Source organism: Manacus candei, unplaced genomic scaffold (genome assembly GCF_025592945.1).
Source record: "Manacus candei isolate 608988 ecotype Guabito, Panama unplaced genomic scaffold, ASM2559294v1 h1tg000050l, whole genome shotgun sequence".
NCBI lineage: Eukaryota > Metazoa > Chordata > Aves > Passeriformes > Pipridae > Manacus > Manacus candei.
In genome coordinates this window covers 13,242,508-13,270,008 of record NW_026138098.1, presented here as the reverse complement: position 1 = coordinate 13,270,008, position 27,501 = coordinate 13,242,508, and the positions used below count along the sequence as shown (strand labels likewise).

Genomic DNA, 27,501 nt, shown 5'->3' with positions numbered 1-27,501 from the left:
CTCCCTTTAAAAGAAAGAAACGTAACACATAAAATCTCCTCTGCCTCTTAATAGTCTCTCTCTCAACTGCTAGAGTGAATCCCAACCCCCTCCATTCGTTTGTATGAAGCACAGATTTCATAATAATGATACTCCACACAAAAGAAAAGTAAAATTGGAAATGCCAGGGATGTAATTTTGTTAGTGACCGTTAAAAATGTATTAACATAAATCATTGCACATAAATGCCTGATGATTCTCTGAAAAGAAATTCAACATGGACTAGTATTAGACAAGCTTGAATGGTTTTTCAATAAAATTCATTGATTGTTTCACATCTATGGAAATAAGTGTCAAGAGCTCTCCCGGCTCATGTGTGCCACAGTCTGGTGGCAGTACAGATCCAGGCTGGGTGCACTGTTGTGTTCAGGACATAAATGACAGTTATCCCTGGCCACTACAGGTCCCCTGTTTAGAGGGCTCAGCTGCACATTTCACCAATCTCTCAAGTTTTATCTTCTAATTATACTAAATTGGTATTGAACACAAATAAAACAGGCAGAATGTAACCAGTATGACTCAATGCTCAAGACTTGGTTGTAGCTTGATTCTGGATTTATAAGAACTCCTGAAACTAAGGCTCATCATCTCCTCTTCCTGGGAATTAGCAGATCTGTAAAGGAACTCAGAATTATGCTGCATTTACAAGTAGTATTTAATTAGGAATTGTGTTAGCCATGATATTGCTTAATAGGTAACAAGAAAATAAATGCAGAATTATTTCATCAAGCGAAGAAACAATAGTGCCTGTAAAACAATTAATGAGTCCAAGCACACTTTCCCTTACTCCCAGAGCACACCCCTGGCTCATCTCCCAGGAGGGCAGAGATGACATCCCATAGATGGCCTGTTGTTACAGAAGCTCTTCTATCATCAGGACCAAAAGTGACTGGAGGGAAGCCAAGGTTAAAAGGAGACCAACAGAAATAAAACAGCAGTAGGAGAGCTGAAAGGAGATTGGCACATTTTAAAGCAAGCAGTCTGATTATGCAGGAAACCACAGAGCCCCCAAGTCAGCCTTGGCAATAGCTAAAGGTCACCCCTGCTGCACGCAGATGTGCCCTAGAGGCACTGCAGCACTGGGGAGCAGATAACACATCAGTGCCTTCAGGTGAAAGAAAGCAGGATGTTCAGCCAGGAAAACCACAGTAAAAATATGCTTCTGAAGGCAGGTGAAGAAGAAAGAGAGAGAGACATGGAAAAAAGGAAATTAAGGGGTCACTAAGCATTCATGCCAAAACATCACAGGCAACAGATCTTCAATCCTCCTCATTAAGCCACCAAAAGAATGAACTAAGAAGTGCTGGCCTTCTGCATTTTAGCTGGCATGTGATTTAGCCTGCAGAAGAACTCTTTGAAGATATCCAGAAGCCCTATTTTAAAATAAAAAAAAAACCCAAACAAACAGTAATTGACATCAGTGCCAGCAGCACCACGGTCCTCTTGGGGCTATGCAAGTCAGCTGCATCCTAGAATAACATTAATTTGAATTAACTATCAGCTACAATTGTTAAACTCTGCAAATGTGCCCTTCTGTAGACATAAAGTTCAAGCCTGGTGTAAGGGTGAATTTGCAATGTAAAATGTGACTACACTGATAACTTTTCTTTAAGCATAGAGTTATACATAGAAAACAAGCCTCTGAGTGATAATTAGGCAGGAAGGGCCGGTATGGAGTATTTGAGCCAGATGCCTTGACCCAAGTGGCAGAGAAAGATCCAGTTCACAGGGGACTTGATAGTAACAGCCATAAGAATAAAATTGAGAGGTGGCTTTCATAAAAAGATGTTCTCATTCATGAAAAAGGGTCCTATAACTACATAGGATGATTTCTACAGTATTTATGTTGAAAAATCATCTTCACAACTTTATCGAGCTATTTCTCACCAAAATCCTCATTAAAAGGAGAGCCCAGAGATTTCATGTTGCTCCAGTTAACAATATCACGCTTAGCTCCAGCAGAGATTCTGGTATTGCATTACCCTTCACCATTCAACCTCCTAATTGGGGCTGTCATTCTAACAACTCCAGAGCATATCCAGCAGTTTCACTATCATCTGCTATAAGTTTGGGGCTGATATAAGGAACAAGGCATGGAAACACGAGAACTCAATTTAAATTGGCTAAAATAAAGTTTATTTTACTGTTACAATATATAATCTTTTATCAACACAACTCACAAGGTGTTTACAAAATAATCTCATTTTCTGCTGCATTTTAAACACTACTTTTATACAAACTTCAAAGGTAAAATAGGAGTTTGTAGCTAAAACATTTTTTGTTACATTTTTAGAAGTATCACAAGAATTACTTCAAACAAGACTTTTTTTTTTCTTGGTGCCATCTTCACAGACAAAACTGAATGTTTATTGTAAAGACCTGCAGGAGGATTCATGAAAGCTTTCTTTAGACAAAGGATGCCAGTCCTCCTAGTCTGACTGAGCAAATGCATTTGAGCTAATATTTGAGCCATCGCCGTGCCCTTGTGGCCAGGAGGGCCAATTGTATCCTGGGGTGCATCAGGAAGAACGTGGTCAGCCAGTCAAGGGAGCTGATCCTCCCCCTGTCTACTTGGCTCTAGCGAGGCCACATCAGGAGTGCTGTGTTCAGTTCTGGGCTCTTCAATACAAGAAGGACAAGGAGCTGCTAGAGAGGGTCCAGCAGAGGCCACAAAGATCATTCGGTGTCTGGAGCATCCCTCTTACGAGGAGAGACTGCGGGAGCTGGGCCTGTTCAGTCTAGAGAAGACTGAGAGGGGATCTCATCAATGCATATAAATATCTCGAAGGCAGGTGCCAAGAGAATGGTGCCAGGCCCTTTTCAGTGGTGCCCAGTGACAGGACAAGGAGCAATGGCCATAAACTAAAACACAAGCAGTTTCACCTTAACATGAGGAATCACAGAATACATTGAGTTGGAAGGGACCTGTCAGGATCATTGAGTCCAAGTCTTGACCCTGCGCAGGACACCCCAGGAGTCACACCATGTGCCCAAGAGCATTGTCCAAATGCTTCTTGAACTCTGTCAGGCTTGGTGCTGAGACCACTTCCCTGGGGAGCCTGTTCAGTGCCCAACTACCCACTGGGTGAAAAGCCTTTTCCCGGTATCCAAACTAAACCTACACAGACTCAGTTTCATGCTGTTTCCATGAGTCCTGCCACTGATCATGAGAGTGAAGAGATCAGTGCCTGTCCCTCTGCTTCCCCTCATAAGGATTTTGAAGACCCCAAGGAGGTCTCCCCTCAGTCTCCTCTTCTTCAGGCTGAACAAACCAAGTGGCCTCAGCTGCTCCTCGTACAGCTTCCCCTCCAGATCCTTCACCATCCTTGTGACCCTCCTTTGGACACTCTAATAGCTTAATGTCTTTTTTATATTGTGGTGCCCAAAACTGCACACAATATTCAAGGTGAGGCTGCCCCAGTGCAGAGCAGAGCGGGACAATCCCCTCCCTCGACCAGCTGGTGACACTTTGCCTGATGCCCCCCTCGACACAGTTGGCCCTCCTGTCTGCCAGGGCACTGCTGACTCATATTCAAGTTGCCATCAATCAGGATCCCCAGGTCCCTTTCTGCAGCACTGCTCTCCAGACTCGCATTCCCCAGTCTATACACACAGCCAGGGTTGTCCCATCCCAGGTGCAGAATCTCCATTTGTCCTTGTGAAACTTCATACAGCTGGTGATTGCCCATCTCTCTAATTTGTCAAGGTCTCTCTGCAAGGCCTCTCTGCCCTCAAGGGAGTCAACAGCTCCTCCCAGTTTAGTGTTGTCAGCAAACTTACTTAGTGTTCCTTTGAGACCAGCACTGATGGATCCCAGTATCTGCAAAAACATTTTCCCAGGGGACTTTACTTACTAGTTCCCTGAGCAGCCTGAAGTCTGCTCTCCCCATGTCCAGAGTCAAAGTTTTGCTGGCACTTTTCCTCCTGTCAACAGAGATTTTAAACTTGATCCCTTCATGGTTGCTGTGGCCAAGATGGCCACTGATCTCCACTTTGCTCATGAGATCCACTCTGTTGACAAGCAGCAGATCAAGGAGGGCATCTTTCCAAGTTGGCTCCCATAGGACCTGTTCCATAAAGCTGTCATCCAGTTTTTTTAAGAATCTTCTGGCCCGGGTTGTACCAGCTGTGTGATGCTCAGTTGATTTCTGGCAAGCTGAAGTCCCCCATAAAGACAAGGGCAGTTGCCTTGGAATTGTCCCTTAATTTCTCAAAGAATAATTTGTCAGTGTCACTGTCCTGGCTGGGAGGTCTACAGCAGACTCCCACGTGACATCTGCATTATTTGTTTGCCCCTTGATTATTACCCAGAGGCTCTCAACTGTGCCATTGCCAACTGTGAGCTCCATACATTTTAACCCTTCACATACAGCTATGGAAAGGATGCAGGGATACTCCTTGCCTCCTCTGCTCTGCCTGTCCCCCCAAAAAGCCTGTAACGATCCCAGAGGGCACTCCAGTCACAGAACTCATCCCACCAGGTTTCACTTATGCCATTGATATCAGATCTCTGGGACTGGTCCAAAGCTTCGAGCTCCTCTTGTTTGTTCCTTGTGCTGTGTGCACTGGTATAGAAACATTTCAAGTGTGGTACATTGTACCCAATAACTCGTGAGGCAGATTGAGGGATTCCATTAGTGTTCCCTTCCTCGAGTTTTGCACACCATCCCTTGCTCATTACTAGTAAGCCTGGTTTTGCCCCTTTCCCCCTTCCAAGCCAGCTTAAAGCTCTATCAACAAGCCCCACCAGCTCCTGTGTTAGAACTCTTTTTCCCCCCGAGAAAGGTGCATCCCATCAGGTGTCAGTAGACCAGGTGTTGAATAGATTATCCTATGGTCAAAAAACCACAAATTTTTCTGCTTATACGAGACTCTGAGCCACACGTTGACATGATGGATTTGCCTATTCCTCTCAGTATTATTCTTTGTTACTAGAAGGATTGAGGAAATTATTACCTGTGCTCCTGATCCTGCTACCAATTGCCCCAAGGCCCTGAAGTCTCTTGATTGCCCTCAGACTTCTCTTTGTTATTTTGTCGCTGCTGGCTTAGCAACCAGTAGTGGGTAGTAATCAGAGGGCCTTGCTAGACTGGAGAGTTCTCCAGTGATGTCCCATCCAAGCCCCTGGGAGACAACAAACTACGCTGTGAGTTGGGTCCTGTCTGTATCAGGCCCTCTGTTCCCCTTAGAAGGGAGTCTCTCATTACAACCACCAACTACCCTTCTTTTCCTCTTAACAGAGGTGGTTGTGATGTGGGGTACAGGTGGTGTTGGTTTAGGGGACCCTTCAGTCCCAGAAGGACCTTTGCCCACTGCATCAGCTGTCTGGTCTTCTAGTTCCAGGGCCTCATAGCTGTTGTAGAAGGTATCAGTCCTATTTGTTAAGTTTTCAGAAGGAGGAACAACCTTCCTCCTGGTTGGTGCAGTGACCTGCTTCCAGCCTTTATCTTCAAAAGACCCTTGACTAACTGCCTTGCAGGGCTCTGAGTCCACCTGCTTCTCCACTGCAATGGAGGTTTGAGACTCCTTTTCCCTACACTGACTATAGGGAAGGGAGGAAGCCTGGTGCCTCCTGGTAGCTTTCATGGATCCCCACACCAGTGACCAGCAAGACCATAACACACAGAGCACTCTGGTCCTTAGTGCTGCACAAGAAAATATGGAAATCTTAAACAGAAGAAAATTTGAAGTATTAGAGTTGTCACAAACCATACTATTTTAATATGTTAAAGTTACCTAAAATCCTCTGCAAATCTGGTAGTAACAGGCAAGTACTACATTACTCAACCCTGGTCTCCACTGTGATGCACTAAAACACATTGAAAAGAGTGGAAAAAGCAACCATTTTCAAAGCTGCTAGAGAGGTATGTGCTAAAGTGAATGGATTTATGCTCCTGACAGTCAAGCCAGTTGACAGATTCATGATAGCAGAATCACACTGACAGTGATCACTTTATATACAGCAAGCAGGTAGAAAGAGGTGCTACTTTTTTTTTTCATGCATAGTTTAACCAGCTTACAGCCAGCCCATCTCCATTAAGACTAGAGATGCATGATCCACCATTTGGTATAAGCCAAACTACCAGCAAATATACTTCCAGTGCAAACAAAATTGTCTTTCTTCAAGAAAAACAACTAAATTTAATGCTACTTCTCAAAAAAACCAATGCTTATGCTGCATCGTTTTCTACCTATTTTGGTCTGCATTTCTAGTTTCCTTCCTACCCTCAAATCACATATGAAGACAGATGATCACAGTACACATTTTTTTAGGCAACTCACTGTCTCCTCCCAAAAATACACTATTCTGCTCACTGAAGATCATCCCTGAGAGCACTGTTCTAGCTAGACACTTAGAAAAGCAAGAGATATCTCAGAGCTTAGAGGAAAAAAAGGCTGTTAACCCTGTGAAATCTTGTGGTTTTTCGAAAGTAAAAAAAATGCAGCTACTCTGCACATTTAAATTCCCTGAGCTGAGTGAAATTTGAAGACAGTAATTTGTAAAATGAAGCATACCAACATCTACAGCTGTACTTACAGAAGCTGCAATTTTTTACAGTGGTGAAGTCAGATGTTACACTACGATCACACAGCAGTTAGTGGTAGTTCCTTTAACTTGCTTCCTGCCACAGGAAATACAATGGCTTCTTTGGTGAGAAACAGCAGTGAAGAAGCGCCATGACTCTTCGGATTCTTTTGCCTTGTAATATTCCAGCAATCTTTAAGTTAGCGGAGATACCACCAGGCCATAGTGCAGTACAAGCAAACCATCCTATAGAGAAGAGAAAGAAACTGTATTATCCTACTTCACCTTTTCTGTGAGGCATTTCTGTCACCACCAGGCACGACAGTCACTGCATGGTAGGACCCCAGGCACGATCTCACCATTTTATACAGTGTCCCTTCCACATGGAGAATGCAAGTTTTGAAATACGAAGGCAAATAATTACGTTGCCCTTTCCTCCTTGAGATGGAGAAAGGTGTTAAAAGAAAGTAGAATCTGGTACTTTGATTTTATTTTAAAGTTATAATTGAAATATCTCCATGCAATAGGCTCTTGCTTACAAGTCATGCTGCTTTCCACATGATACTGTGGGGCAGAAAAAGTAATCCATTAAGTAGTTCTAGAAGGTGCTGCCAGAAGTTGCAGTAAAAGAGTCTAGACTACTAACTACTATATACATTTATTAAGTAATAAACACACTGGATTAAAAACACTCCAAATGACAAACCATTAGTTTATTAAGTTATGTTTCTCCTCTTCAGAGACTGCTCCACATAATAAAAAAAACCTTTCACCTGGGAAACAGGACACTTCTGACCCATTAGCTTTATTAATGCCACTTAATTCACACTCAGCTGGTGAAAGGCCTAGCACTTAGTCTGCCTTCAATGGGAATCTGACTTATTGCATTAGACCTCTTTACATGGACAGACTTTAAAAAAGTTTTCTTTTGAAGAGAGAACTACATTAATCATAACTGACACAGTATTATCTACTATATTTTGCTTCCGATGTTTTTATCTACTAACATACAGGATGTAAGACAACATGTTCCAGAGAAGTTACACGGTTCTGTGTGAGAGGGTATATCAGCATATTAAAAATAATCTTTAATTAAAAAGTTAATTACCCAAAAAAAGTAACAAGACCTCCATCACTTTACAGGTCCTGTATTATCATACAGTAACAGGAGAAAGTGCTGTTTTAGTCTGAACACGGTGTTTTGGAAGAATATATATATATATTTAAACCATAATTTGTTATCTGTGTAAAAATGGTTTTGATTAGTTTGTGCAGCCTCAACTATTCATAAAAAAATAATCTTTGAGCCATTTTGTATTGGATTAAATTTAAGACTAAGCAATTGATCACCGACAGCTCCAGAGCATGTTCCTCCATGAGTGTCATGCACTTCACTTTGTTTCATGGCTGCTTATGATGACAAATGAGGCCTACTGTAGTGTAGATGTCAATGAACCTCAGCTTCAATGGTCAGCAATTAAAACCCCCAAATGCATTCCTGTGTTATTAGTGCCAACTGACTAACTTTCCTTCATCTTCTCATCCTGTTATTAACCAGGAATAGATTGCTAACTCCTAAAACGATACAGAAGGATACAGGAACTTTATACTAGACACTGAAGAAGTGAGTTAAAGTGGGATGGCTACGTTGCAAAATGAAGAAAGAATCATGATTGTTCTCACTTCTTGTTATGTGGAACAGGTCCCATGAGGTTACTTAGGAACCTCTTGGCACACAGGACGTTGTTACACATTCACAAAGCTACTTACTCCTTGTGCCCATTAGCTACTTCAACAGAGAAAACAGATATTTTCAAGCTTCATTTTTTGGAAGACTGTTGTCAAAATCAGTTCTTCCTCTATGGTAGTTTCTTAAAGAAATATTTATAAAAGAAGAAAATGCTACACTGTATTCTTTGATGAATGGGTTTTCAATGGTACATTTAACAGTAGGACATTTAAAGAAATTATCTATTTACACAGGAAATATCCCTGGTAAATCAAAGGCCAAACCCACTGCAATTCCTTTGGCACAAAGCAAAACTGTGAGTTACCCCAGTACTGGCACTTCTTACTCTGCAATTATTCACTTCTAAAGTACTACACATTTCCACATGTCTTTCTCTAGACACTGTTCTTAAAAGGAAGCCCAAACAGAGAATGTGCTCTCACTGCTTATTACAAATCTCAAGCCAGTTTAACTCAGGCTCAAAAGAAACGCAAAGCTCTCCAGGGCTCTTTGCCACACATTTGTGACCCTGGCCTAAAAAAAATTAAAAGGACCCAACCTGTTACACCCAACTATAGAGTTGAACTGACAGACTGAAACATCAGAGTATACCCCCCTCTGATGTTATAAGAGCAGCAGCAAAAAAAAGTGCCCCACTTTCCAAGTTCAATAATCCCACAGCAAAGAGTAAAACACTTCCATAGCAAATGTGTGCTAGAAGGTCAGAGTAATTAAATTAGAGCACAGCTCTTGCTGCCTAGCTCAGGAGACCAAAAAATAGCGCAATAGCATTGGGTTACAAAAAGGTGAGAGCTACAAAGAAACCATTAGAATCTGCCAAACCTCTGTGCCAAGGGCCAAGGACATCACGGAAGGCACTCCTTTTAGCTTTTCCCATGTGTGAGCTCATTATATCCATCAGTGATGCAGAACTCTGAGAAGGCCCAGTTTCAGACAAATGAAAATAACCAGCAGCTTGGATCATGTTGCATTTGTGCAGCAGAGGGGAGGAAGGTAATACAGAGAAGAAATTATATTCCCATAAAGTTAATAATAAGCTTCCTTCCTCAGCTACTTGATCAAACTCTTAATTACAGATCTCAATGCTTGGTAACAAAATTCAGCCTTTAAAATTTTCTGTGTCTTTGATCACTCCTTGCAGTAAATTCCACAAGTTCTACACTGTTTTAAAAATAAAACAAAGTTGCTTCTTTTTATATAAATTCTGTGCAGCAATTTTTTTAATGTTTTTGCCCTAATCAGAGCTAGAAAGCCGACTTCCAGCTAATTAGGAAGATTCAACCAACCACCCAATTTCTGAAATGTCAAAACATCTTGAGATCTACAAGATTAAACAAGATTTATTGCTGATTCTTTTTTAGCCTTCTATCAACTACTCAGAAACTAACATGCTTACATTCAACCACTAAAATTAGTTGCTTATTTACTTCAATTAAAACAACCTGAGTAGATTACTATGGGGCCAGAGTCAGGAATACTTATTTTATCATCAGATCACACTTGATCTTCCCACACTTCCTGGACAGGTGCATACATATTCAGAACAGCTAAAATCCTGCTAGTTGCACCTAGAGGAGACTTTAATTTACTGAGGCTCTACAGCACCACTACACAGTGCCAATCAGCAGGAAAAAAAAAAATACAGGACCCAAAATCTTCACAAGACTGTGCTCACAATCTGAGCATTTAAGAACAATTCAGGAGGAGTAAAAGACACTAAAAATAAAAAGTCACAGTGACTATGGTCCACAAGAATAAATCACACAAACATATGTTATGCTGCATTGCAAATGCTACCAAAGAATGCACATTAAAATTAATGTCTTTGGGAAAAAGAAATTTATCTGCATTTTTAAAATCACTTTCCCCAGCAAAAAGAATAACTGCTGACACGAATGAACTAGCAAGTGAAAAACAGCAGGGTTTTTTTCCCTCTAACAGTGGCTGTAGTCATCTAAACAAAAGCCCAGTGTTTATTCCCTTAAATGACTTTGTGTTGCAGAAGTAGCTACTGAAGCTATTTTCTTAGCATGAAGCATCTATAATGAACATCAGAAACTGGTAAATGACAAGAGCAGTTTTGAAGAGTGTCTCAGCGTCCCAGTGAGAGCTGTTAGGGACGTTCCAAGCTCCAACACTAATTTGGAAAGGCTGGAAAGTTACAGAGGCACAAGATGCCCTTGGAGCTTAATGTAAAATTCATCAAATATTCCTCTGTAGATGTCTCACTGGCCAGGACAACTGTGCCTCTTATTGAATTTCAGGTCCTGGTGAAAAATAAACACTCATTATTTTTAGACTTGACCTATCAGTTTATTTTTTTTCCTGGATAATTATCTAAAAATATTTTCCAAGGTTTATTTCATCCTAGAAATGCATCCTCATGATTTCTAAAAGATAATATAATGTTAGACTAAAGAACATGAAAATGTCACAATTATTTCAATACGAAAAAAGAAGCAACTGTGGTTTATTTGCAATGTTCCTGTAACTATTTGCTATCCTAAGAGATTTTCTAACAAAATGAAGAAAAATTAAGGATGAACCTGATCTTTCAAGTTTCCTGTTGGGAGTGACTATGAAAGCAAAGGACTTCAAAAAAAGCAAAGATATTTTTTGTTTATTTGTCCAATAGAGCAGTCTTGAGGGAATTAACTGCTAGCATACTGATTTTGTAATAAATGACACTTGAAACCTCACTGCAAAATGTATCCCAAGACAACTGTTCTCTTTGTGGAGCTGCTGACTGGTACCTCATCACTAAATATCAATCAGGCAGACCCACTTCTGACAACAAATGAAAGACACTAAACTTCAACTAGGCAGATCCATTTCTGACAAGAAATGAAACTCAGGCAGTATTCCTTAAAGTGCTTCCCCAAGAGTATTTTCCATACATTAAAGGCTTTCATGCTAAGATCAAGTTTAAAAAGCATATATGTGACTATATCCCCGGACTGAGAAACATATAATCCCCCTGCCATTTACTGAAGCTTTTAGTAGATGGCACTTCCAGCATTATATGCTGACTGCTGAATTTACTTAAAATGAACACATTATGTTAGAAACAAGCTTGTTACCAGTACCTGCTTCCTCCCGGTTTCTATCCCCTGCTCCTCAAAGTGGGTTGGGTTACATTTTCATTTTTCTTCACATATAAACAGCTAAAACATCAAGTATGGCATATATTCACTTTGACTGCAGAAACAGCACAAGCTTCAGAGACTTAATGTCTGCCAAAACTACAAGCCAAATACCTCTGCCTTGACTGTGGGATTCCTCCTAGTGACTCAAATCAGGTATAGGTGATGCAAAGTCCAAGATATCTCAAAATCAGCTTTCCACTTCTTGGCCCTGACACAGAAGCCTCCCTGTAGCATGAGAGGGCTCAGCAGGAAATTTAAATGTAAAAGTTTGTGCATGTGTGCACAAAGAAGTGAAGAGAAACGATTCTGCAACTTTTTCAGCCCTTCTACTATCTGTTTAGATTGCTTTCCAAATAAAACACCAATCTGAATCCTATTTTCCCCACTGTATTAGACTAAACATTACCTTCTCAAACTTCAAAGTTCATATTAATATACAGTTTACCATACCATGATTTTACATCTCTATTCTACTATGCATTATGCAGACGAATTCATTCTTTTTGCAGCACTTGTAAACTGGTGTGATCCTTCCCATTATAAAGATGCTTGAAAATGTTCACAAAGAATTAAAACCAAATGCTTTCTTATTTGTAAAGCCAGCAGCACTAAGGATAGTAAGTTACCAACAAGGAATAGTTGGCCATGCTGTGAGCAGAACCAGTACAATATGCATCAAGCCTATTAACTGCATTCACTAGCCTCCATCTTTGGTTTGTGTTTTTATGAGCAAGTTTATCCTCCTTACTCAGTCACAAGGACAGCCTTATTTAGGATTTGTCCTCCAATTTCTTGCAGAGATGCAATTACCAGGGAGGAAAAACAAGCCATGGTAATTGAAAGAATGGCTGATATAATATATCCCTTTTTTGTTTTGGGGGAAAAAAACCCAAACCCCAAACAAACCCCAACACAAAACCCTCATATCCAGAACATCATGAAAATGGTCAAGAACACTGTCAGCACATGGTACACTTCTCAACTCTACTTAAAAGATAAACAACATTTTGCATAAGCTGGAGAGATCTGAGCAACTTCTTCAGACAAGCTGGTGCTTCCTGATAGCTTAAGAAAGAACCAATCTTCTATTTTAAAAGAGAAAACCTGGAACAAAGCCCCAGCTGCCACATGTACCTGCACTGCGCTCTCTCCTATGACTTGACGAATTTCCCTCAGTGTCTGGTAGTGCTCCAGCAGGTGATCACCACATATTATGTCCACCTGTGAAAGAACACAAACACGGTCAAGTTCAACTACCTTTGTAGTAGCAAAACCATACCCAAGGCCTTTTAATTTGATTAGCAGAGTTCAATTCTAGCATGTTAGACACTCAAGTCATCTTTACCTTTATTGTCCAAACGTATTTAGCATGCACAGCACTACTGCACTGCCCCAATGCCTCTCACCCCATGGCCCTGACTTGGGGCTCACTGCTGAAACAGAGCGGACAGTTTATTGTTTCACTCACAATTTGGTGCACCCACTGAAAGAAGCTGTTTAGTAATAGCTGTGATGAATTTAATGGAAATTTAGATCATGTACTACAGTGATGCCAAAAACATCTGGAATCATTTGTCACATCAGTGGCAAAAGACAGTTGTGAGCCTCATTCCTACCTTGAGTGAGAAAACATGTGACTAAGTTCACTTGAGAAGTGTTTGGAAGAAGTGTTTTAATCTCACTGCATGCCTCTGTCAGCTGGTACATCACACAGTCCTCCTTTAACATGCACCCAGTCAGTATTTCTGGGACACAACTGCAGGACATACTCAGCACTTCTATGCATTGTCCTCTTCTGCAGCTAAACTGTGTCAATGCTGTATGCAATTTCAGACGAGGCAGTTTCTTTAAGTAACTGCCCACAAAACCAGTAATTTTGTGGGAAAAAAACCCCATAACGAGGTATTCTGAATTCCTTGCCTTAACTATTATAAAAAATAGGCTTCTTTATAAAGTTATATGAATTTACTGTGCAATGCAAATCCAGTCTTTAACATTCCAAATTAGAGCAGCTAACACAGCACTGTTTCTCTCTCAACTGCAGCATGCTTAAATTTTCCTTATGAGCAATTTCTAGATATGGAAGTGAGAGTGCTCTCGTTTTTGACTTGAAAAAACCTTAAAATTGAAGTTAAGAGCATTGACACTGAGCTGTCCCACAGCTTTCTGCAAGGAAATTGTCTCAGCTCTGCCCCTGCAGCAGTCGGGGAGCACACTGCAATATCATGACGTATTCTCTTATATGGCCACCTTCCAGGACAGGATGCACTCTGTGCTGCAGCTATTCAATTCCCCTGGATTTATATTCTTCTGTGTGCTGACCCACTATATCTCTCTTGTTCTTCATGAAGAGATTTGGCAAGATTTATGCCTCATGCTGGCAGACCACATTGTTCTGAGACTCAGGAACACAGGAATTCTACTCCTCAGAGGCTCAAAAGGGGCTAATTTACTTCACCATCTGTATCCTATGAGGACGATGTAGAACATTCTCTTCAAGTTAGGTTGATTGTTTACGTGCAGAAGATGTAAACTGCTTAGCATTATTTCTGCTTTTAGCTTCTAGAAGTAAACCAGCAAGTAAAAACTAATCTGGATGTAAGATTAAATACTGATCCATATACACACAAATGCATATATTTAACATCAACATGTGATGTATTTAACACAGCACCTGAAAGACATATATTTCTTTTCTTTTTGAAAACTGGCTAGTTATTTCTCCTATTTTCCATGCATTTCAGCCTCTACAGTTATTACTGCAGGAAGACAGACATGTCTGCTTTGCTTTTCAGTAATACATGAGTTTAATTACTTTTGTTTTATAAGCTTATTTTTGTACTATAAGGCACTGAAAACTCAATCCCGGTCCCATTGAAACATATATACATACATATTTTATATATTCTAAAGAAACAGAAAATCTAATCTGTTTGACCAATATAAGATGCAAACAGACACAGGTGCAGCTGCTGACAATCTCTCAAAACAGAATTAGAATGCTTGTTTGAAAGTATCCCATTGTTGTACCTGCTGCTCCAGTTTCAAGTGATAGTCATTAAAGAGCCAGTGTCTAATAATAAATTGAGAAGAGTTTTTCACATTTATTGTACTAGAATGCTCTGAACACCAAATGCCTAACGTCTAATTCCAGCACCAAAGCCTGAAATTCTGCCTGCTAATTGTCATGCTAGAATTCATTCTGTAAGGACAAAAGAATGAAATATATACTTAAAAAAAATCCCAGTTCAGTGTGAAAATGAGTTGTGGAATGTGTTTCAGAGGAATCCTTGTTTAGGAATTAATACATTGCATTGCAAAAGAGGCAATGAGTACTATAGATTTACTAAAATTTGGTATAATTGAAATCAGCTGGTACTGATTGCTTGTAATAAATGTAGCTTGACCCTTTGCTGAAAAAAAGCATGAAGGTGTAGATGCTGAATACTCAGTCACTTGTTACAATTCTTATTAAAATAAAGTAGGCTTTCTATTATGCCATTTCTTTTCTTTAGGTGGCTTATCTGCTATAAGAGCTATTTCTCTAAAAGCCACGATAACAGGCATTTATAAATTCATAATCACTAAGTAAGACAGAAATAAAAATAGAAAAAGTTCATGTAAGGGACACTGCATATAAGCTTCATCCCAAGGGAGAATTTGGCCCAGAAAACAGTAGACTTCAATCAATAGTTTCTATGCCAACCCATACTATCCAGGGAAGGGCAAGGAAAACACAGAGTTTTAGAGATTGACATGAGAATTTGGGTTAGTTATTCAAAAAGCTGTCAGAGCTTCCCATTTCCTCTAGCTGCTATTTACTTTTCAAAAGGTACCGGATACCTCTATTCCAGGGTTTAAGACTGGCATAAAGAAACTGCATCAACAGCTACACTGTATGAGCACAGACTTCCTTTCTTCCAATCTTCCCCTAGGCTGCAGTTCACACACACACTTTCAGGAATGCACATCTGGTAATGGAACACTTTTATTCCACAAACTACGTTAATGTATTTGGACCAGCCAAGCCACAAGTCTTTCAGCAATTGCTCTCATCCTTACAGAATGAATACCAAGAAGGGACACTGCTGCTGCAGGATGACCTCAAAGGAAATCACACTGTAAAGAAAACTTCTGCATCAGCTGCTGAAGACAAGAATCTAATGGTTCCAAACACCATAGCCTGTATTTAGCTCACATGTAATGTTACCTACTCAGCTATTAACAGCGATTCCAGTTTCTCAAAAATTATTTTCACCCTCTCCTAACAAATTCCAGCAAGAATATTCAAGAAAGACCGTGTAATTAGAAGTATACATAAACATATACAGAAAACTAATCATTGCCCAAAGCACAGAGATCAAAACAAAGCATCAGAAAGAATAAATTACCAGCTCAAGGAGTAGATAAAAATGAAGCCTTAACCTTCAGATAAACTAGGAAATTTGAATCATATTCCACTTGCAAACTCAAATACAGAAATTTGAAAATAATTTGAAGCCTCAGACTAGGAAAAAAAAGAACAAAGGCAGTGGCTTCAAAATTGCTTTTATATATACTGTAACACACGAGTCAGCTGGCTTATTGTACAATTTCATTAACCCCAATGTGGTGCAGGTCAATGAAGAAGGGCGAGTATTGGCTAACATTGCACACGAACAAATTGAGCCGAAGAGGCCTGAGCACAGTCAGCAGTTCAGGAGAACGGGTGACACACCTATCCCTGGGTCACTGAATCAGCTCTAACAGGGAATGAGTAAAACATTTGCCCACTAATAGGGGATCATATCTGTCTGGCAAAGTCCAAGTAGAAAGTAACTAATGGGGGAAAACCGCTCAAGTTAGCTCTGTTAGATGATCTCAAGATTGCAAAATCTGAAAGACCACTACACATGGGCCCAGTTTAATTTTGAAAAATGAATGCCTGCAATTTCCATGACAGCTGCTCAGTATTCCTAAAAACTGAGATTCTGGTGTCCTACTTAAGAAAATCCAAACAAAACAATTCATTCCCCTCAAATAAACCACAACTCGATGCAAAAAGCTTCTCTAGCCTCATTTTGAGGATACTTTTATTTGTTCAGAATATCAAGTCATCACCACCTGAAAGCTAGAAACTCCCACTGAGAGGAAACCAGCAAATGAAAATACATTACTTCCTCAGCACGATGAATAATTTATATCTGATTTGCTTTGTCACCACTAAAAGGTAAGCAGCATGAATAAACACTCATTACTGAGGCACACAGCCATGCTGTATTGTCTCAGACACTTAGTGCTGTATGAAAACAGCCTTAACTCCAAACCCAGCATTTAAGTTCCACCATTTGCCTATTCACAGCAGTATCAGCTTGATTTTTCTGATAATTGACAGCTTTAAGAATTATTTACACCTTACAGAACTCCCACATTTTCTCAACAGAATGGTTGCTGAAATACACTGAAGAATTGAAAAACTGGTTTTGACATGCAGTTCCTCTCAAAACGGTTGAGAAATATGAAGCTAAGTTCTTTTGCTCCTTTGAATTCTTATTTGGAGGGAAGTGTCTATATTTGCATTCGCACCTTTCATTTCAACACATCCATCATTCTTTCTTAGCCCTTGTTTGTATTCAGTTAAATTTTATTGTTATTCAGCTCCTGCCTTCATATACTCCCACATTCCCACACTTTCCTGTCCAGTTTTACCTTTGAAACAGCAGTATCTCTTAGTTTTGAATTTCATCAGCTGAAATCTTAAATGGCACTTTAAAAACTCTATCCAATTAATAAAGTATTATGAAAATTTAAAGAGGTTGCGAATGAGCTAGGAGAGCTGCTCCTTGCAGATCACAACATCTCAAACAATTAGTTTTTTAATCCTTACTGCATTAATCTAACATTACTTCTAGAATCTAAAGAACAATGGTAATGTCTGCCCAAAGCAGGGGCATTACACTGATCACAGGGAACTTGTAAGTGCCACTGCAAGTGCATACCTGACAAGCAGGGTCCAGATCCATTTTTCTTCTGAGGAATTTCTCCACATGTCCAATTGTTGCCTCCCCAGAAACACGCACAAACTTCTTTTCCAAAGGCTGCAAGGAATAAGTAAAGATTTTAAGACAATGTACATTTTCAGCCCTCACCCCTTGTAAACTCCAAACCCAAGTGACCGTCCAATAACAAAGGGAGACAGTTTAAATTTTTGGACCTTTCTCTGATCTACTTGCAGATTACCTCATAGGGAAAGAAATAAATATGTATTAAGACTGTATTCAAACTTCCTTCTCTTTAAAACATTTAAAAAATAACCAGCAACTGACTTCAGTCCTATTTTATTTTAAGAACTTCTCCCTCTACAAGGATTTACTCATCTGAAGCACAAGAAAATTTCCTAATGTTTCCATATTTTCTCCAAATCAGGCTTGTATACTAAACACAATTCAGATACTTAAACCCCATCATTTTATGATGCAAGGAGCTTAAGTCCTTTAGCATTCTAGAAGTAGTATGGATCATGCTTAATAGCCCATGAAATTCCAGAATCAATTAAAATATACTATTATGCAGAAAACAAGGACAAGACTAGTCTTAAATCTTTTTGCTTTTTCCTAAATACTTTCACAGACGGGACTGCAACCAGAAGACATTCATTATGTCAGACTCAAAAATTTTAATAGGCTTCCATTCTATGGATTAAATTTTAAACAGCTGACTGCTGATATGGACGACTACACAAAAAGGCACAAAGGCAGAGCAGATGACTGCATTCAGTGTGATAAATGGATTACTTTTTGTGTCAATTGATTGGATTTTTATGTTGACTTCTGAACAGATGTGATTTACTACCCAGGTTCATCGTATTCTTTCAAAATAAAAGAACGAGCTGAGGGTCATGGACTACCCTTGAATTCAATCATGCATTTAAATAAGTATCCATGATAACTCTGCTTTGGGAACAATAGTTTGATTTATTCATGTGCAAGAGCTAGAAATTACAGTCAGACCTGATCTGGGGACCCTGCTGCTGCAAGCTCGAGGATGCTGAATTTAGGCTTGCTGCATGTATAAATCAGTTTATGGCCATGGACCTGGTAACCCATTCTCTGCTCCCCCATCCCCATTTACAAAAAGGACAGTTGAAACCCCTTATATATTAAGTATAACTCCTTATATATATATATATATATATATATATATATCATATCCCTTATATATATATATATTAAATTCTACATCTAGTTCTCGTGAGGGAATTTCCCTTAAGGGTGGGGCATCACAACTGCCCTGTTTTGTGTAGCGCAAAACAAACAGGACAAACAACAAAGCAGAAAGGAGGGCAAATGTGAGACAGAAAGGGTAGGAGAAGATATAAGGGCAAGAACATGAAAAATATACTGTGAAATGTAAGGGTAAAAAGAAGAAAAAATGCTAGATAGGCATGATGGTATATAACAATAGGTTTGAAAGTACACACTGCAATCCAATATTGGTTATTACTATGTTGATGAAAGTTCAGGCTGCATTCAGTGTAAGAAAACCAAACTAAATTAAATACATTCAGGGTATACTTATTTCTGAAATAAACCATAAAAGAAAAATTCAAATCACATCTGTACCTTAAAATTCCCTGTGCCTTCGTTAGCTCTGGAAAAAAAACCAAGAGTAAACACACTCAATATTGCTAAAGCTAACAGTTAATAATATCCTCAAGCTCTTTATAACAGAGACTTATTGATTTATGAGTCTTGCATATCAAGCTTATTTTCCCAGTTCAGGCTCTAATACATGAAATAATATTAGACTAAATTTATACATCTTTTTCTCCTATCCCTTATTTTTCTGCTCAATTTTTTCTTGTGAATTGAACTATTTATGACTTTAAGGTTTGTCTACATGAAATGGGAGTAAAAACCAACACAGCCTACAGCCATTTTTAAACACAACATTAATTTTCATAGGAGTTGGTTGCAATATTAATGCTGCTTAAATATCCATACTTCAAGGTCCTTGATATTTGGAACTTCAGCAGACAGTACCTAAGAAGTTACTCACGGAACACACATAAACACCTAAAGGGCTCCCTGAGCCAGTTGCTGGCCTTCCAGACTATTTATATGACAATATTAATGTTATCTCGGAACTCAGAAAAGCAGCGTTTCTCTGGAATGTGAAATACACACAAAGATGGCAAATGACCAAATTCCCCGCTGGCTTCCACCAAGGTTCACTGATTTGCACATCTGGAGCCTGTGACCTACCACTGATCATCCATACTCCACACCTTCTTCTTGTAGTGCAACATATAAATTTGTCCCTTAATTAAACCCAATCCACGACATTTCATTATTCTTGCACTGCATTAGCAAGTACACATGAGAGAGGAAAAAATGAAGTATTTCATTGCACTGGAGAAGGTAAAAATCAAACATCACTGTAAATCAAACGACCATTTGGTATAACAAATAAATGTGCAGACCACACATTAGCACAGCACTTCAAGTTACCATCACTGAGCATCTCCACCTCTAAATATATATCATATATCAGAGTTAAGTAAAGCTATCATGAGCTAAGAAACATAGAAAAGCTTTTTCACTACAGCTGTCATTTTATTTGATACAGTTCCACAGCCACAGGTGACTAGATTATATACTCTAAACACACAATAGAGAATTTCAAAGTAACAATTTCTTCTGGCTATTCCAAGTTTGCTTTATCCAAAATGCTTTATTAATCCCTCATAACCAAGATGAACCAAGATTGGTTTTGCCTGCAGAACACTCGATAGTTTTAGTAATGACTCCCACTGCTGTCAGCTGTGCTTGTAAGCATTCAGCTGCAAGGCAGGCATGAGAAAATGAACTGAAATTAAGTCAGGTATGCGGATTCACAGTGTCAAGAATTTTATATTATTTGAAAGCAGCTGAGTGCTTGCTTGACATTAGTAGCAAGGATTGTTTGTTAGGCCGCAAGTTGAACTCTACTTGAACTACATGGTTCTGTTGTATAAATCAAAGATGGGTTACAGCAAAACCTGCAGCTAACAACCTGAACATTAACAAGAGTTAGAACAGACAAAGCTAGCACCTTAAATATTATTTAAAAAATAACAGCGGGAGTGGACAGCCCATAAATTGTCGTATATGAACAGTAACAACCATATTACAACATGGACCACAGAACTGACCAAAACAGACTAAAGAGGATGTGAAGATGATCACACAGCAAGCACTGGATAACGAAACAGTGAACCAAAGAAGAATGAGAAGATCCCAGACCCTAAAATCACTATTGTTCTGGACTTCCATGAGGGATGGGGAGTTTAGGTCATAAGAGTGTAGTTGCCCAGGAATTTCTTTTGTTGTGGTCCCTCTAGTGAGGTACCAGCTTGAGCTACCAGATGACTGATTTGTGCCAGTAAACCTATCTAATCGAGTTGAGAGCCTGGAGTCAAAACTTTAACACACAAGGATATTCTTTTGTTCCCTAGAGGTTCAGCTTTAAGACCTTCCCTTTTCTTCCTGCAGTCCCACTCCTCATCCATTTAAAGAAATAAAGAAGACACACGATGGGCAACACAAAAATAAAGCCAACAAAACAGAAAACCACATGCCACCACCTACCTTACTAAAATTTACCCATGAAGAACATTTGTTCTGTACTCTGAATAAAGTGACACACAGTGGAGAAACTGGACATAACATATAAAAAGATGTCTACAAAGAGTGAGGTTGAATCAAGATATGCTTTGCCAACAGAACTTCTGAGTTTCTAAGGGCTTAATTTTATGTCATTTGTGTAACAGTTTGTTATGATTATGTATTGGAGGTCTCAATGTTTTGTTCAGACAAATTCAGGCCAAAACGAGGCACAATCTGGGTAGAGGTAAGAGTTACACTTCCCACAAGCCAATTCAAGGACAGCCAGCATTAACAGTACTGCCACCTACAGGGATGAGAGGGCTGGAACAGACAGGGATTCCACCGTTCAGTTTACTGAGACTGTGCTACCTTGTCAAAATCAAAACACGTGTAAGTTTTAAAACTACACTTTCTGGGAAGCTATTTTTATAGAAAGACACACCTTAAGCATTTAATTATTTGCATTATCTAGCTATGATTGGCTGTCACTATTGCACTGTAAGTTAAAACCAACTCCCCACTGCTATTTGAGATGAAGAAATGCACATTTAATGAAAACCAAGGGCCAGTTAATGGTCCAACACACACAAGCAGCACCTTCGTGTCAGCCAGCCGCTCTTACATTTGCCCACAACTCACCCAATAAACTCCAGAAGTATGGAGATGTCAAGTTCCGGTGGAATCCGGAACACTGAGCCTAGAACCTTACGAGGTCTTCCTCTGCTCGTTGGAACTGGCTGTGGGACAGCTAAAACATTCAAAAAGCCAAAATGCAAAGACAATTTGAAATAAAAACAGCATAAGATGCTAATATGCACCAAGCAAAACAGAAGAACTCCTCAGGAAAAAAAGCCCATACAATTTATCCTATTTTTTATTACTAAATCAGGTCTTCCTACATTGTGTGCTGTGTATTTGAACCAGCATTTTAGTACTTCCAGCAAGACCCTTCTCCTAAGAGCTGTTTGTTTGATAGTAAAACACAAAATAATTAGAATAATCCCTAATCTGTGAGCAGACTTTGATGTTCTTATTTTTACTCCTTCGTAATGTCTATTATTTATTAAGGTCCAGAAAATAAAATTAATGCACAATATAACATACATTTCCTGGTCGTAGGCAAAATATATAGCTAAAACAATCCAACCATTATCTGGGTTTAAGATAATTGCCAATTCCATCTATTTTCGTAATCTGACATCTGTGACAAGTTACAGTAGTCAGATAACCAAGAATTCCAAATTTCCAATACACACATCTCTGTCAGTTGTGAGCTAATGTTTTAAGGCCTTATGAATAAATTATATAGTAAGTACTTCCCTAACAGTGTCCCCTAAAGTGATTACAGCTCACCTGGTTTGGGCACTTCTAATCCTCTTTCTTTATAGAAGTCATGCATTTGTTTTTTCTCTCCTGAAAAAAAGAAAATGTTATTTCAGATGCTGAAAATATCCATGTAAATTCCAGTGGTCAGAACAGTAAAATTTTTCAAATTTCCTACAGACCTTCACCATCACTAGTATTCCATATGAGGTTGAGACACTTAAAATACTCAGAATAAGATTTTGTTAGTAAAAACTGGGAAGAAATCAGAGAAATTGGCCATAAATCATACTGAGAGAGCTGCAAAAAACAGTACCCTTCTGCATCCATGACTGTTTTTCATACATTTTACAGTCCATACATATCCACTAGATTGTTGGCTCCTAAAGTTGAAAGTAAATGAGACAGTGAACACATTTAAAAATCAGACAAATAAATATGGCAGAAAAGAAGAAAAAATAAAAGAATTTGAGAGAATCAGTCTTAGCAACTTATTTCAACCAAGTCAAGTGAACTTGTTACACAGAATATGGTATACTTCTACAAAAATAAGAGGCATGACTATGAAATATTGCCTGGATGTTTACCTGAACACAGTGACACCTGTGTTTCACGAGATAGGGTACACATTGCTACCCTTAATAGCACTTAGCAGGCAGAAACATGACAGTAATCACAGTTAATTCATTAAGGTTTATAACCAAACATTACAAAACTATTTTAAAGAGTCCAGAGTAGAAACAGGGCTTTTAATTACTCTGTTTCCTGTTTAGTCTTTTCAATTTCTATATGGCAATAAAGAAAGGGACTTACTTTCCTCAAGATTGACAACTAATTTATAGACTATGTCTTGCAGTTGCCGGTCCAGTCTACGAAATAGAAAAAAGAAAAGAGAGCCTTTGGTGCAACACGAAAGGGTTTCATTTTATTGTAACAAAGATGCAAAATACACTGTTGAAACATGACGTACCTAAAGGAGCATGTGGAGCAGCAACTCCACATCTTTCAAAATACACATCCTGACAGCAGAGCTCCAACAAAAGTCATGTAAAGTTCAAAGCACCACCCTTCGTGAACAGCTCAAGAAGTTAAAACTCAATTTTCAGTTAATGAGCATACCATGCCAACAAAGCTTCATCTTTGTATGATGCAGCTCATATCACCTCCAACAGTGAGTAAACACATAAAAATAACCAGGGTAGAAGGTAATAAACCCTAGAAATGGATACAAACTAGATAAAACAGTATATTGAGGGAGTTTTATCTTAACTATTGAGATGAAACTTACTTAAACAAAGAACACAATGTGTTTCTTGCAGCTGTTCCTTCATTTGAAATAGGAAAGCACTACAAGTCTGCAAACTAAAACATTTAAAAGCAAGCAGCAAATCTATAAAAAATGGCATAAACTTATTACCTGATATTATAAAGGGGCTGTGTCTGATGTACAACAATATTGCATTTTGGACATCTGTTGCTATAGTAGAAGTGTCTCACGATGCAGCTTTTACAAACTGTAAAGAAAAGAAACCCCGTGGGAGTCACATGTCCATTATACAGTGCCATCTGTTCAGGCAAGAGGAACAATTACACCCGGACCTCCCAAATAAAATTTGTCAAGAGGCAAAATGAAGTAAGTCATTGAACACTCCAAATTCAACTGATGCAAAGGTGGGTGTTCAGTGTTGCAACTGTGTTATCTAGAACATGACTAGAATTAAGACAACAGAATACTGACTGCTGAAAAATATCCTAAAACAGTTTCAGTAGAAACAAAGTAAGAAATCATAACTGCCATTTTCATTCTGTTTTACATGTACTTAAAAAACTTGGAAGGAAAGCTAACAAGTGAAAATATCTAGAATATATAACCTACTATCAAATCAGCTCCCTACAAGCCTGAATACAACAAACTTTTCCACGACATTTACCAGGAAACTTCTACGAGATCACCACAGCTGCACTTGCAACATTACATCGTCCTTACTAACAGTTGTGCTTTTTCCTAAATTACAAACTGTGCTGAACACTATCAGCTATATAACAAACCAGTCAGCAGTGCCCCCAAAAAGGGGGAAAAAAAAAATGAAAAAGAGTTTTCCCTCTTCGTATTGTGAGTGGTTGGGAGGTCTAGGAAGCCAGGATTCTCGGTTTCAGGTAGGAACATGGGTGTAGCTGAAAATCAGCTTCACAGAAAGGGTTTTATTAGCTTTAAGAGAAAACAGTTCTGTTACCAAGGGAAAAGCTGTTAGCACTAGGACTGAGGGGAAGAAGAACAAGACAAGCATATCGAAATAAATTTTTTTTATTACCCATCTATTTCTATTCATGAGATTATAGACAAACTTCCCCAGGGGTGCAGACCACAATTTCTGTATCTGAACTGGTACTTCCACACAGGTGCTTATGGAACTTTGTGAATTCACATCAACAACAGTTTAGGAAACTCTTTAGTTCACTATAAGCAGAGCCACTTAACTTTCTTTTCTCAGTTATATACTCAAATTCCTGGAGCCTACTTAAAAAAAGTAATTGAGAAAGTGTACATAGCAGCTCCATTTTTGTCTTATTTGGGCTTTTTCTTTTCTTACATCGTTTTCCCTCTTAACTTGGAAAGCAGACTTGGTGATCGAGTGATTTCATGATTTTCTGATGCTTTAAGTATGCATGAATATATGTCCCTTATGGAACAGAATAAACACAACACACATTCATTTCAAACAATTATTTCTGTGAACCCAGAACATCTCAACACCGATTTTGTTTGAATTTGCAACTAAACTCTTAAACAGATAACACTGATACTTACAGGTGTGCAGACATTCTGTAATAGTTGTAGCATCAATAAAGTAACCTTTGCAGATGGAACACAGGATATAAGGGGTCAACTCTGTGAGGTTTATCATACGCTACAAACAAAGACAGTTTGTAAGAGTTTGAATACACAGGCTAAGCCCTGAAATTTCCTGATTGCAACTTCCAATATACTGTAGCCTTAAACCATGAAAAAACCTGGGATCAACAGGCTAGAGGAATGGCTTTTCCTAAGAGGTCAATCACTCCTCATATACAGATCTTTTCTAAAGACTTTCACCTAGTCTTCTAAATTGACCTTTTGGAGAATGGCAATCCAACTGGTTTCATGAATCATATCTAAAAAGCAAACTTTAAACAATCATTTTGAGAAAAGTTCTTTTGCATAAACTCTTTTAAAAAATATCAAATAGTCAGCAAGGTTGAAGTGGATAGGGGTAGCAAACAATATCATTATTTGAAAATTCTCATCAGGCGTTTTGGGGCCCACAATCAAGATATATAACGAGTTTATTTCACAAGGGACAGCCATCTCTTGTTTCTACACACAGTTAGGGATTATACAAACATATATTGAAGCAAAGAATGAAACTTCACTGCTCTGAATTCTGTTCACGAAAATACGCTTATCAGGAAAGCACACAAGTAGTTCCACAACAACTTTCCTGTCTGAACAACACTATCTCAAAAAAAGAACAAATTTTTCAATAGCAACGATCTGAGATGCGTGTGAAGAAGGTAACACATTAGGTTTTTACGTCCCGTTTGCTCTCGCCTGAAAGCCGACTGAAGGGCTTTCTTTCCCTCAACACTACCATTCATTTCGCCCACGTGCAACCGCCTACCACCCTCTCAGCCACGCCGAGAGTTTGTAAGGGCTTCTTTGGAATGAGACGGACAAAGTGAACTCGAGTAACAATAAAACAAACATTAAAACGCCCAATTCCCACACGCGGGGCACGTCGGGAGCGGGGCCTGGAGAGCCCCGGGAACCCTCCCGCCCCTTTTACCTCCCGGTCGTCGCCCGAGTCGTGCTCCCCGTCATCCGTCCCGAACCGAGCCCCGGCGTCCCCCTCCAGCTCCTCTTCCTCCTCGTCGTCGTCTTCGTCGTCGTCGTCGTCCTCATCGCCGGTGGACTCCGAGCGGCTCCGCTGGAACTCGAAGGGGACGGAGCGCGACCCCGAGCAGCTGGGGGCCCCCTCCATGTCCCGGTCCTCATCGGCCGGGGCCGGGCCTGCTCCTGCTCCTGCTCCCGCTCCCGCTCCCACTCCCACTCCCACTCCATCCGCGCTCGACGGCCCCGAGACCCCGCTCCCAGCGCCCTCCTCCATGTCCACGGACCGCGATCACCGCGGGTCTCTCCGCGGCGCCGGGAGCATGCGCGGGGACGCCGCGGGGCACGCTGGGAAATGTAGTCAGAGCGGACACGGGGCAGAGCCACCACGCATGCGCTGAGTCACAACTGGTCTGCAGTTTTTATAGCCCGAGGGTTCTTTTTCTTAGTTTTTTTCCAGTGACTCTCTAGTGAAGCGATGGCACACGTTTAATTTGTCACAAAATAACGTCAATCACAAGATACCAGTTTCATTCGAAATAAGGTTTTAATTCTGTAACATAATGAAATGGAAGGGACCTTAAAGATCACCCAGTTCCAACCCTCTGCCATGGGCAGGGACACCATTCACTAGACCAGGCTGCTCAAAGCCCCATCCAACCTGGCCTTCAATACTTCCAGGGATGGGGCAGCCACAGCTTCTCTGAGCAACCTGTTCCTGTTCCTTACCATCCTCAAGGGAAGAATTTCTTCCCAATATCTAATTTAAACCTGCCCTCTGTCAGTCAAAAGCCATTCTCCCTTGTCCTGTCACTATGCGCCCTTGTAAGAAGTCACTTTCCAGCTCTCTTGTAGCCCCCTTAGGCACTGGAAGGTGGTCTAAGGTCTCCTCGGAGCCTTTTCCAGCCCGAACACCCCCTGCTCTCTCATCCTTTCCACGAGTACAAAAGAACTTCTGTTTAACAAACACGAATAAAAGAAGCAGTTTTAGAAATACCTGAAAAACCGAGAGGCCCAGCCCTAATTAACCTAATTCGGAGCACGGCCGCTAAGGCCCCAGAGGGCACACAATCCCAAGGCCATCCTTGGTACCCTCCAAGGAGCCCCGTGAACCCCCTCACAAACCGGCTCCTACCGCTCCTTACAGCCGGAAAGCGCTCCCGCCAGCGTCGCAAAACGAAGCCGTCACGTGCCCGAAGCAGCGGCGGCTTGCCCGTCCTTTA

General features: G+C 39.9%; 1 protein-coding gene across 2 annotated transcripts; it reads right to left on the bottom strand.

Moving 5' to 3' along the window:
- Positions 1 to 2,105: 2,105 nt before the first annotated feature.
- On the bottom strand, positions 2,106 to 27,495 carry PCGF6 (polycomb group ring finger 6). Of its 2 annotated transcripts, XM_051800705.1 has the most exons (10): positions 26,235 to 27,492; positions 25,220 to 25,319; positions 23,828 to 23,924; positions 23,224 to 23,279; positions 22,441 to 22,500; positions 21,727 to 21,835; positions 19,063 to 19,090; positions 17,440 to 17,538; positions 12,596 to 12,682; positions 2,106 to 6,811 (listed from the first exon to the last, which is right to left on the bottom strand). In XM_051800705.1, exons 1-10 carry the CDS (start codon positions 26,553 to 26,555, stop codon positions 6,761 to 6,763), a joined length of 1,008 nt encoding a protein of 335 aa, XP_051656665.1. In that variant the 5' UTR covers positions 26,556 to 27,492; the 3' UTR covers positions 2,106 to 6,760. The 2 variants fall into 2 exon arrangements, 1 of the variants encoding a protein (XP_051656665.1); XR_007906825.1 differs by lacking the exon at positions 19,063 to 19,090 and having other exon boundaries at positions 6,752 to 6,811; positions 26,235 to 27,495.
- Positions 27,496 to 27,501: the final 6 nt, after the last annotated feature.

What these genes read in the sequence shown, in the direction of transcription:
- PCGF6 (XM_051800705.1), bottom strand. Translation starts at nt 26,555, where the DNA reads ATGGAGGAGGGCGCTGGGAGCGGGGTCTCGGGGCCGTCGAGCGCGGAT. An exon ending in ATCTGGACCCTGCTTGTCAG is followed by an intron (nt 12,683 to 17,439) that starts GTATGCACTTGC and finishes GTTCTTTCACAG; the next exon opens with GTGGACATAATATGTGGTGA. An exon ending in TAGGAGAGAGCGCAGTGCAG is followed by an intron (nt 6,812 to 12,595) that starts GTACATGTGGCA and finishes TCTTCTCTATAG; the next exon opens with GATGGTTTGCTTGTACTGCA.